Raw genomic sequence first — 13370 nt, forward strand, 5'->3', positions numbered from 1 at the left:
ATCCAGATAAGCTACATGTGATTCCACAGCACCATGATACAACTGTAATAGCTCAATAAGCTCAGTTACCATTACATAATCAGTTCCGGTTACAACTGATAGCAGAGACGTTGGGAGTTACAATGATTACGTCTGCTTACGTCTGTGGGAACCAATTTGAAGGTCACATAATGTGTGCACATACAGGCACACAAAATGGAAAGTTCTACTTGCAGTCCACAAGTATCCCATACAAACACTTGCAAGCATTTACATGCACATGAACCATTCACATACACACATTTTTTTGTTGAAAGGGGACACTGACTGTTGACTGGAGAAGATATTTAAGTCAGTTGATTGGTTACTGGTTGCACGTGCAGTAGCTCTGCATTGTTCGTGTTTGCAAGCGTATGCGTAAAGGCATTACGGTTGCATCTATGTATGTTTGTGTTGTCTAAATGCATGTGTAAATTTGCGACAACCTTGTCTGTGTAAATTGCATGCACGCACACCCATCATGTAATACACCGTCCATACCTGAAGTGTCACAAGCTGAGTTCTCCCCAGATGTCTGTTTCTTGGGTGCACTCTTCCTGTATACGATATGAGGTTTTGTGTGTTCCTCTTCATAGTGTTCTCCTTGATAGCTTTGTAGGGGCTCCACAAAATACTCCCCCTCTGGAGACCTGAAAGTGCCAAGCTGGATGAGAAAAAACAGAAAAAAATGCATACCAGTTAGTCTCCATCCAACCATGTTGTGTAAGTGCTCATTCCTTTACAGCAGCAACATATGCAAACATGGGGAGAAGTTGCTAAATCTACACACAGGGGAATATATAGTTTAAAGATATTTTTGCAATTCTGTGAGCCGCCATACCGCTCTAATGCTAAATATTTATAGCAAGCAACAGTGGAATGTGGCTCATTTACTATTCATTAGAGAAAATAAACAATGAAGCAGAGACCTGAGGGCTTTCATAAAAAGGTGAAATCGGTGAATTTGCATGCATGTAAGAAAAGAACCGTCTCAAACCACAAAGGAAAAGACCTGTGATGCCTATCAGGAGAACAGTGAGACTGCACGTTCTTGGCACGCGTACTGAAAGCTTTGTTATATGTGTTTCACATGGCACGTTTAGTGTGACTGGCTAAGTTGGAGGTCTGTGATGTTCCAGATAAGGAGCGTGCCAACCCAAGCACATTTTGCTTGTTGCTTATTGGCTGTAGAGAATCATCATGGGGGCTGATTCAAGATTGGCGCAATTATGTTTCGCACAAGCTATATTTTGAATCACTGATAATAAAGTATGACTAAAAAAAATTATCATTAGAAAAACATGTGCAGCAGAGTGGATTGTTCTTCGGCAAAAGGGCAAAAGGAGAAGCTTCCTTTCTTCCTTACATTCCCTTGAGCGAGACACTTTTCCCAGTACTACACTAGGACCTGCACTTTGATTGACCTGGGGAGTTGGCACAGCGAAAAAAGAATCCCCCTACAAATTTCCCTTCAAGAAAACATGTATGACATTATGAACAGAAGGATATACAAAAATTACGACCATCAGCCTTTTATAGAACAAATGTGCCCTCAGAGGTCTTCAATAAATATTAAAATATGCTCCATAAATGTCAGCTCATAACTCCCTAAAGCTCTCTGCAGAGCAAAGCATTTTCAATTTCTGATTTGTCATTTGGGAATAAATTGACCTCTCACATGTCTGTCACCTCACTGTGGCTTTTCTGTATAAACTCAGAGTGCACTTTTCTGCTCTACTCCAAAACGCATGCCTGGGAGTGGGACCAATCTGTGATGACGTCGGTACCACCCGTACTCCCGCTGTACTAGCGTGCGTAAAGACGTCACCGACAACCGGGAGAGCAGAGAGAGAGAGGCATGGAAGTAAGATTTAGAGCAGCAGACTGTTCACTAAACTTACAGCAGTGGACTTGGGACTCTCACAAGCCAGCACAATATTTTGGATATTTTGAGAAGTTATTTGGTCTCTGGAAGCTCCTCCACAACAGGATCATACTTGGAAACAGGCACATCTGGATGTAGATGTTTTGAATGTTGATGAATGTTTTGTAATACCTTATGATTCTGTAATTTGCTCTATGTCTTCGTTTACAATTGTTATGTTTTGTTTTATGTCTACAACCGTGTAACTGTGGTGCTACCTATCTTGGCCAGGACACTCTTGGAAAATAGATTTTTAATCTCAATGAGTTTTTACTCCTGGTTAAATAAAGGTTAAATAAAAAATAAATAAATAGAAAAATAATAATAAAAATACTACAAATAAAATAAAAAAAAATAAAAATAAAAATACTACAAATAAAGCTCATATAAAGTATTTTTTTTCTTAAATTGTTTTCTAAATCAGCTTCACTTAATTGTGACATATTTATACAACTTGTTTAGTCTTTATACTGGGATGTGGGCAGTTTTGAATTATTTTTTTTGAATAAAAACCCACTAATACACATATGGCTTATACTACAAAATAAAAGTTCATATAAAGTATTTTTTTTCTTAAATTGTTTTCTAAATCAGCTTCACTTAATTGTGACATATTAATACAACTTTTTTAGTCTTTATACTGGGATATGGGCAGTTCTTAATTTTTTTTTGACTAAAAACCCACTAATACACATATGGCTGCTTAAGTGTGATATTTGCATGGTTAATACAAAAAGCAGGTTGCCTGCAAAGTTGGCACAATGTGTTTACAATTTTTTTTTATATTTTGAGAGTTATTTAGTCTCTGGAAGCTCCCCACAACAGGATCACACTACAAATAAAATCTCATGTAAAGTTTTTTTTTCTTAAATTGTTTTCCAAATCAGCTTCACTTAATTTTGACATATTTATACAACTTTTTTAGTCTTTATACTGGGATAAATTCAGTTTTGAATTCTTCTTTTTCAATACAAACCCACTAATACACAATGTATGGCTGCTTAATTGTGATATTTGCATGGTTAATACAAAAAGCAGGTTAAGTTGGCACAATGTGTTTACAATTTTTTTTTTCTCATGCAATAGTGGGGCAGGTTTTACAGGTCTCGTATAAGCAATAATGGCCCCCTAACTACCCCATGGTGGAAAAGTAAAACACCCGGTCGTAAAGTCATCACATGCACAAAAAAAAACACACTCACCAGTCCGGAGCACAAACTGATGACCGCGGCGTGTTCTGCTTGTGCATTTACAAGTCCTTTATAGAAGCAGTGCCTTAATTCCGTGTCTTCCTCTTCTTCCTCCTCCTCTTCCTCCTCTTCTTCCTCTCCATCTGCTGCAAAATCCGTTATGTTATCTCCTCGGTGCACTCCGAGGACTGTCACCGTGTAGAGAGGAGCTATAAATCCAGACTCCAGCGTGAGGTTGAGGTGATAGTGCTGTCCGAAAGCAGAGATCCTGTAGTGGATGTTTGGCGAGGCCCAGTGATCCGTGGTGCTATTATTCCCGGTGCTCTCGTCCAAACTTCGTCTCTTCCTCTTGAAGTGCACACTGGTTGGCAACTTGTCACCGGCTTCATTCACTCGCACCGGTGTTACAATCTCATAAGCACCGATCTCAGCTTTTACTGGAGGCAGAAGAAGAATAACAATAAGGATTAAGGATTAAGTAGCAGGAGGAGTAGCAGTAGTAGCATCAAATCAAAAGAGCCCAGATGATTTTAGGATACAAATCTTCTTTTTTAGAAAAAAAAATCAGTTTTTTTACAGCATTGCAAAGAAAAAAGATACTTTTACTGAAGGCAGAAGAATAACAATGCAATTAAGACAATGCAATTAAGGATTAAGCAGCAGGAGTAGTAGTAGTAGCATCAGTGCAACATCAAAAATAGCCCAGATGATTTTAAGATACAAATCTTCTTTCTTGGAAAAAAAAATGTGTTGTTTTACAGCATTGCAAGGAAAAATATACTTTTACTGAAGGCAGAAGAAAGAATAACAATTAAGCATTAAGTAGCAGGAGTAGTAGTAGTAGTAGTAGCATCAGTGCAACATCAAAAAGAGCCCAGATGATTTTAGGATTACAATTCTTATTTCTTGGGGGGAGGAAATGTGTTGTTTACAGCACTGCAAGGAAAAAAGATACTTTTACTGAAGGCAGAAAAATAACAATGCAATTAAGGATTAAATAGCAGGAGTAGTAGTAGTAGCATCAGTGCAACATCAAAAAGAGCCCAGATGACTTTAGGGTTACAAATCTTCTTTCTTGGAAATACAAAAATCTCTCTGAAGTGTATGCATAGCTTACAAGAGGCAACCTTTGGCAGAGGGGTAATGCAACTAACTCATCACAAAAGTGTCATTTGAGAAAGAAAACATGTAGAGTAAAAAAAGCACAGATTCACAAAATATGCTGTATTTTTTATAACTTATTTATGCAAATAAAATCAAAATAAGTGATGATATCAGGCAAGTTTTCTGTATGAAGTATTAAATAATGGTACTATTTCAACTGAAACATGACATAGCTTCATTTGTACAGAGGAAGTCTCAAAGACAGCACACACAGGGCTACAAATCCTGAACAAACTGTATCTTCTTGAGGCAGAGGTGGGACTTGTAGTCAAGTTTAGGTATCTAGAAAAACCGCTGCAAGTCATGTGCTTGGCTGAATCTCATTCATTCTCTGAGCTCAAAGTGTTAGAGAGTGAAATGTCAGAGTTGCATACTTTACCTGTGTTTGAATTCAACAGCAATTTCCCCGTAGATGCGACTACATTCAAGAAATCAGGGAATAGTAGGAACCCCAAGCCCCAGAAGAGCACATGCATGATTGTCCACGTTCAAGAGGAGAGTGGCAGCCTGGTGTTCCTGTAGTAGTATAGTAGTAATAATACTCTATTCCTCCGGTCACTCTCCGGGCTTTCCGCCTCCGGTCCGCCTGCCACATCCAATTGTTATTATCCTCGACTCTTGGGTAGATGTTGTCTGGCCGGTGAAGTATACTGCTGCTGCTGGCTGGACGTGAGCGCTTCTCGGATTCCCTGGCGAACATGCATACTGCAGAGAGGAGTGGGCTGCTCCGACAGGCGACTGCGATGAGCTCTCCTGCTGCAAAAAGCTCTGAGCACCACCAGCTCTCTCTTATAGGGGCGGGATCAGCCAGGCAAGGTACACTACACTACCAGGGCTACAGTGAAGCCACTCCTTTAGTGACAAGAGTGGACACATGTGGATGATGTGATGTGATCAATGACTGGGTTGTTCACAAGACTTTTTTTTATTAAGTTAAGTCCAGCCTATATATACTGTATATAGAGGATCCATACTCAGACACCCCTAATGATCATAAAGTGCCAGAATGAACTGACTTAACCTTCATGTTAAATTTGCCCCATTTTCAAAATTCACTATATCATAATTTCTTTCATCTAATTGCCCCAAAATAACATGGATGGTTCCCTATGCTATGGTCATTGCAAAAACAATTAATGATCACTACTTTCATTGAATTATGGATGTTTTATTCTAATCTGTGGTCTTCTCGGGTCATTTTTTAGGACCACAGGTGTCATTATGTGCTGCCATTAAAAAAAATAAATTTAAATGGTTTAAAAAACAATATTCTATCTAAACTTTTACATATACCCGTCTGTGATAATCCATCAACATTATGTTTCTCTGATAACTATAGTCAGAATAATTCAGAATTTCTGCTTTTTTAAAAAAAAATTGGTAGAATTACATCAAAATGAGGTTTATTAACCTTAAATTAATAAATTTGATCAGTGCTGCCTAGTTTGACAGGAGTTTGTGAGTGATTGACAGCTGCTCAGAGACAGCAGGCTCCAGCTCGGCTCTGATTGGTTGTTTTCCCCCGGTCTGTGAAATCTTGCAGATGCCATTAGGAGCAACGGAGGACACCGGAGGACATAGAGGAACATGATTTTTTTTTTTTAGATCACCTGTCTCATGCACTACTGCCAGCATATAGTGACCGTTTTATAAAAAAAAAAACTTTTTTTAATCATATTTGGTCCAGTTCTACCCATTGCTGCTTTAATGCAGGTTTTACAGGGGTGGTCATTTGTGCAGTGTGCATTGCAGATCGGTGACCATGACAGTGAGGTGGGGCCCGTATAGGAAACGCCTGCCCTGGGGCAACAAGCCAGATAATCTGAGCATTGCTGTATACTTAGAAGTTCACGGGATCACGGAGTGACAAAATTCAAACTGGCAAGCAGCGTCGCCACATACAGTAGTGATTTGAGGTCTTAAGTAGGTGCTGGAAAAGGTATTGTGTAGGGATAATGGTTTTATGAGCTATAGTCTCCTCAGCAGAACAATGCTATAGGCTGTATGGAAGCCTTTGTTATGTGGAGGATCAAAGAGTGGGGCATCCAGTCTGCCTCCTGCCCCCATACACATACAGACAGAGCTACAGACAGAATACACAACTTGCTCTGCTAACCTTTTCTAAAATATTTTAAATATGCATATGTGTACCAGAGCCAGACCAATACATTGTCTATTAGTTTATCACAGACATATTGGTATCATAGTATAAGTCGTCCGATAACAGTACAGAAATGCCAGAAATATGTTTTAGGCAGTTTAGGAACAGTGTCACCATTACGTATAGTTTAGGACTGCAACTAACGGTTATTTTCATTGTCGATTAACCGGTTGATTATTTGATAAATTACTTGATTAGTTGTTTGGTCTATAAAATGTCAGAAAATGGTGAAAAATGTCAATCAGTGTTTCCCAAAGCCCAAGATGACGTCCTCAAATGTCTTATTTTGTCCACAACTGAAAATGTATTCCATTTTTGTCATAGAGGAGTAGAGAAACCAGAAAATATTCACATTTAAGAAGCTGGAATCAGAGAATTTAGACTTCTTTTTCTTAGAAAATTATTCAAACCGATTAATCGATTATCAAAATAGTTGCCAATTCATTTAATAGTTGAAAACTAATCAATCAATTGCTGCAGCTCTAATATAGTTTGTTTACCAGAGACCACTGAGACGTTTATTTTTCAACTGAAAAATGTTCCACGCAGTACACTTCATGGTATCATTTATGTTTATGTAAAAAAAAAAAGAGAGATTATTGGCCAATACTGTATATAATTATCAGATTTTTTAAAACCCTAACAATAATGTCAACAATTCATACCAAGGCATAACGGAAATATGACTTACCTAATGGAGTTATATCCAAGAATATTAGGCCTTTTTCACAGCAGATGTTTAGACTTGTCACAGCAGGAAAATCACAGGTGCAACTAGTACTGTTAACGACGGCTCTATTCCAATTAGCTACACAAGTAAGCCAGGCTAGTGAGTGAGCATGCACAATACCTGGACCCTGGAACTGAAAACACTAAATGGAACGCAGCCATCAAATTAATGTTATTAATTGCAGCTGTGCTTTTCCTGCTATGACATGTCTCTTATGGTGCCTTCAAATGGGGTCGTGTTAACCGTGTTCATGAGAAGAGTCTATATGAACGCCCCCCTCTTGTGGTATTCACAACCTTGTAATTGGAAAGTTTCGGAAAGCTCAGAGTTAACTAGTTGTGACGTGTTTATTGACATCGTCAGAACATTTTTTGGTACATAATAAGTGAGTATATTGTAATTTTAATCGTATTTTTATATGTCTGAGGAAAATGTTGATATTCCCAACGGCCTCATCTTTTCCCCTGTCATTATGCTTTTGCATTTCCTGCATTTATGTTACCCACTTGCTAGCTTGCTAAATTGTTAGCCTCTGTGGCTTCTAGATGACGACAGTAACATTAGTATTGCCGTTGCTTAACAGCGGCACTCTCACGACTTAACCACTTGAACGCCAAACATATCATGTACACAACTTCCCATGTTGTAAACACGAGCTCACGAGTTTCATTTGAAGGCACCATTAGACACGTCAGAGCAGGAAAAGCACAGGTGCAACTAGTACTGTTAATGACGGCTCTATTCCAATCATAAGATTCAGTACTACATGCTACCAATCCCAGCTGTGGAGACATTGGTATAGTTGTCTCTTTGTAGGACACTGATTTATATTCTTCTTTAAAAAAATGTGCTTTTGTATGTAATTTATTAGGCTATTTGTAATGGCTTGTCTTTTATCTGGACCCTGTGTCTCTAATAAATTGATTGATTTGTTCAGCTCAAACACAACTGAAGACCCATGTTGGACTAGCGGCAAGTGGATGATTCATTCTGGCTGGATGTTGTACTACATGGATGAGTGAGATGCACGTATGCAGACATATCTCTTGTGGTACAAGGCAGCAGGTTGCAAAGTGGTTAATGGAAACCACACTGCAATAAGAGGGTTCAAATCTGTTGCCCCAATGTGTGAGCAGCACTGGGATAGCCTGCTATGAGTGGGTCTGAATATACGAATGAATGAATGCAATGTCAACACATTAAGACCACGCAATTGTAAACACACATTATGAGCAACATCTCAAAGATAAGATTGGAACTGTTCCCTAACTCACAGTCTGAGAAATGAAGAGAACATTGCTTACTAAAGGTAGCCTTGTTCTTAATGATAGCAAAAACAAAACATTTCACAGTACACTAAGAACACATGACCAAGAGTAAGCAATTTTGAGATTAATTTGAAGCTATGACACACAGTAAATCAACCATAAAACATGATCTAGAAATAAGTGTCCTATTTATTATCAAGGTTATCATTTTTCTAGTAAAACAAGCTTAAAAAAATGACATATTATTTGGAGAATTGTCTTAAAATATGCCATCTCTCAAAGAGATATTCCTGAAAAGTGATAATGATCTCACCCCACAAAATTTTAAAAACTAGAACAAAATGAAAAATGTTTGCCGTGCCTGAACATCACCAGCTTCTCTGTCCTGATTTGTGCTCAGTTGGCCTCCATGTCGTCACTCCAGAGCCACATCACTTCAGGCGTCTGTGGATGTTTCCCCCACAAAACCGTTATGTGGTGATAAATGCTAACAGCTGGTACTTTACAGCTCATTTGTTGTGTACAATCAACACGCACCGCCATTTAGGAGGCTAACTGGGATTTGCAGGTGCACACCTAAAACAAGAGCCTTGTATGGAATGTCTGCGGTATCCAAAAATAAAAAAGTGAAGTGAGGGTGATGTTTGTGCCCAGGATCCTTACTGAGCAAAAACAGGCCAAAGAGCTCTGTTGCCTCTGTCATTATGGTCATTACATGTGCAGGCTTGTGGTGCTGCAAAGAGTCATAATAATTTTTCAGAGAGAACATCATTTCAATAAATTTCACACCAAGTCTTATAATCACGAATTTTGTTCTTCACACAACCAACATCACAAACTAAACATCAATGGGCCACCCTGGAACTTGCACCAGTTAGCACTTATTTTCCAGTATGATGGAACTAATTAAGTTATTGATATGTAACATTTGAGATCAGCGGTTATAATGAACAACACTCTCTTCAGAATAGCCTACGCCACTGGTTCCCAACCTTTTTCCTTAAGGGACCCCTTTTCTATCATTGAGCAAACTGACGACCCCTGACTAAGTGGCATATTTTATGGGTTTTCATATTATATTCAATACATAACAATAACAGTACACAACAACTGTACAACTAACCCATATAGTGAACGCAATAACTGCAGGAAGTTTGTATAAAATGAGCGATTTGGGTGAATTGGATGAGTTTTCTTGTTATTTTAAGGGACTTTTAATCCAATTCTCTGTATTATGTATTTTTTTATTTTTAATAATCATTCATACTTAATAGGCTTCTTTTTCGAAAAATTCAGAGTTTTCTTCTCCCTGATACTAGGCCATTGTTCTATCAGCTCTTTGGTTGTTTTAACTGCATACTTTTCTAGTGCAGGACGAGGCTGTTTAACAGAGAGGGAAGGCTCTGTGAATATAACTTGTGTGCAAGGTCTTCACCGTGCCCTTATCCTGTTTGTATTTCAAATAATAATCCAAACTTTAAAAATAACAACTTCATTTCGTTTTCTTCACAGAAATGAATGAAATGCTGAGATATCGGCCAACTGTATATTTTTAAAACAAGTTTCTTACACTGCTTGAAATCAAGAAGGCCTCGCGACCCCCCCGTGAAGCTTTGGCAACCCTACATCCACACTAATACTCTACTACTACTAATATTTCCATCCAGACTAGTGTTTTATGGCCGTTCACGTACACTGGGCATGCGCGTGCTGGTGTAAACAGGAAGCAGCAGTGGAATTGGTGTAAAGCGCTCAAATAATAGCTTACCTCCTGCGTATGTAGGCAAAAGTAGCATTATAAAATGCAAAATGTAACTGCACAACAGCTGCTACCGTAGACAACAAGGTTAGCAACGCTTGTAACTCATTATACAAGCTGACTCATTGAGCAGTGGTGGTCGAGGCTGATTGATGTTTGTTTTCTTCCAGGAAAGCTTCACATGATGGGAGCATGATGAATCAGGGAAAGACACGTCATGACCGATGAGACGCAATCATGAAGTGAACCTGGGTGTCTGCGTCATAGTTTTCAAAGGTCTCCGTTTCTGTCCGTCCAGACTAAAACGCAACGCTGGAGTTTTAAATCTAAAACGAGGTCAACAGCGTTTTCAAACGTCTGCGTTAGTTAGAGTAGTGTGGACGCCTGGTGGAAACATAGAAAAGTTATGCGTTTTCAAACGAAAGCCTCAGTGGGGGTCAGGACCCCCAGGTTGGGAACCAGTGGCCTGGGTGATAACTTAAGCCCAGTTCAGACTTGGCTCACAAGTCAGTCTCTAGGCGGAGATCTCTGATTGTCTGGTATCGCGAGACTAAGTTGAGACCGGAGATTTGCGATGAGACGAAACTGTTTTAGAACGTTGCAGAGAAAAGTTGCTTTGCACAGGAGCTGGTTTTCATCCTATGTTCATCTTGTTATTTGAACATTCTTCTTCAGGGTAACTAACTAAGGCAAGGCAGCTTTATTGCTATAGCACATTTCAACAACAGGGCAATTCAAAGTGCTACTAAAACATCGACATGGTCAGCTGTGGGTCACAAACCCCTTTAAACACAACAACCTTTCATTCACAATTAGTCCCCTTTCCCAGAACTCTCCATAAACCATTTTTACAGCACAGGGGTCACAGGTAAGTAAAAACAGTTGGGAGTAACTGCCCTTTGGCAGTGTTTTGATTTATGCAGCGACTACAACTTTAAGTGGAGCGTTAACTCTTAAATGTGTTGTCACTGTATAGTTGTTGCAGACACCCTTCATTTCAAACTAAGAAAAACTATTTTAAGTTTCTCAATGAATGGCCATTTGACTCCATGAAGCCAGTACCGACATGTGGCAATGAGATGTGGCTTTAAAAAGGGGGCTGCTCAGCTCCGCCTTGAACTGTGTTGGCCACCATCTTCAGCGAACTGACCCCTTTTTCCATGTTTCTCAATGGAGCAGTCACTACAGCTGTGAGTGTGTGTATGTGTGTGTTCTCAATGGATGGTCATTGAGGTCATCAGAGTCACTCTTCCTGAGTTGTGCGCAGGCAGCATCATTCAGAGCCGCTATCAGCAGTGTAAACTTCACTTCCCCCTCCAGATCTGATAATAGGCCGCGAGGGAGCGGAAAGCTTGAATGAAGTAGCAAAGCCCGGCCTGGGATTTCAAAGAGATACACTTTAATTGTAGAGCTTTCAAAAATCTCGTTTTACTCTGCGTCTCCCTCGGCCCCCACCCCGGCAGACTTTCTTGGCCCGGTGAACTTGTCTTCATTACGAGGCAATATCCATGTGCAGTGGATTGGAAAGCGCACGAGCAGTTTAGAATGTAGCCACTTGAAGCCAGATGTGTTGTTGTACAATGAAAAGTACAAAATGGACATTATGAGAGGAAAATGTAATTCATTGAAGTGGAAAAACATAAGTAATAGATAATTGAAACAAGAAGTTGCATTTTGATCACAGACAAATGACAACGAAATAACTGCCACGTTAGCAGCTCTTTGAGGTTATACTAGGTTACAGCGGTGCTTTGAGCTAAATGCTAACGTCAGCATCATGATGTATAAAGAGAACTGGATACGGCATCAGAGGCAGGCTCTTGTTCATTCCTATGAAGGTTGCTTTGTGGCGCATGAAGCAAAAAAAAGCTTGACTTCCGAGTGATGAAGTACCCGGATCTTCTGGCAATCTTCTGCATCCGTTGGGCCCATAGAGCAGGCGCAGTAGCATTTCCTTTAACCCCGCCTCCCAGCCCTCGCTCCAGCCGCGGTCTCATTCACATGAACGGAGGAAGGAAAATAACTCTAGATTCAGCTATTAGTGCATTTCACAACTTTAAGGACCTAATGATTTAGATAAGGGCTATTTAAGTGTTCGTATCGGGAAGGTGATTCACCTCAAAAACATTATCCACTGATTTCTTTCCCAATGCATGTCTATGGGGAAAAGTCTTTTTGGGCCCAATGGCAACACGTGACGAACACAGAAGTTGTAGTACCGCCGTTTGGCCACTACGTAAAATTTGCATCAAAGCCCGGCGTTCTTCCTGGATCAGCATGATCAGCATAGTAACATGCTTACGATGACAATACTAACATGCTGATGCTGAGCAGGTTTAATGTTTATCATGCTCAACATCTTAGTTTAACATGTTAGCATGCTAACATTTTGCTAATCAACACTAAACATGTTTAGCTGAGGAGGCGGTCAGTTTTGCAGGTATTACATAACCAGATACCGACACTTTGTCAAAGCCGTTGGCGTTCGGGTCATTCGTGTCCCGTTTTCACAATGTCAAGTCACATTTTCAATGTAAAAACGTAGTAATTTTAAGCTCAACCATGTTGTTTTTTTCCTAAACCTAAGCAAGTGTTTTTGTTTAATTCACTACATTAAGCACGTGCTTACGGCGACCGAAAAGTGACGCCGATAGGTCGTTAAGCATGTGTTTACATGCGACCTAAAAGTGATGCCGAGGGGTCTGAAAAAGCGCCAGTATGTGGCGAGTTGAGATGGATCACAAAAATCAGTAAGGTACATCCTCTGGGGAACGTGAATGTCTATACAGAATTTCATGGGAATCCATTAAATAGATATTTCAGTCTGGACCAATGTAGTGGGCCGACAGTCCGACACTACCAATGCCACTAGCATAGCTAAAAAAGACAGAACAATTGACACATTATGTTCACTGTAACTCTATTACTCCATGTGTTTTGCAGAGCCATAAATAATGTCAGGTTCACAGTTATGAGAAAAAGCATCAACATAATTTTTCAGGCTTTCTTGCGAGACATATTGGCTCGGTAAATCTCATCTTTGGTGATTTCATGGGCACTGTCGACTAGTTTCTGATTTCTGCATGGAAATATCTTTCTCTGATAATCACTTTAGAGCATTCGTTCTCACAGCACGAGTTGAACGGTTGAGAAGTC

At 39.7% G+C, this 13370-nt stretch overlaps 1 protein-coding gene across 1 annotated transcript in view; it reads right to left on the reverse strand.

Annotated features, from left to right (window-relative positions):
• Positions 1-5450, reverse strand: part of adamts9 (ADAM metallopeptidase with thrombospondin type 1 motif, 9) — a 61183-nt gene extending 55733 nt beyond the window's left edge. Inside the window, exons 1-3 of the mRNA XM_037769291.1 lie at positions 4676-5450; positions 3145-3569; positions 520-682 (exon numbers count right to left, since the gene is read on the reverse strand). Coding sequence (XP_037625219.1) covers positions 520-682; positions 3145-3569; positions 4676-4772 — 685 coding nt within the window. The 5' untranslated portion in view covers positions 4773-5450. The remainder of the gene's footprint in view (positions 1-519; positions 683-3144; positions 3570-4675) is intronic.
• Positions 5451-13370: the final 7920 nt, after the last annotated feature.

This window comes from Sebastes umbrosus, chromosome 1 (assembly GCF_015220745.1).
Source record: "Sebastes umbrosus isolate fSebUmb1 chromosome 1, fSebUmb1.pri, whole genome shotgun sequence".
Taxonomy (NCBI): domain Eukaryota; kingdom Metazoa; phylum Chordata; class Actinopteri; order Perciformes; family Sebastidae; genus Sebastes; species Sebastes umbrosus.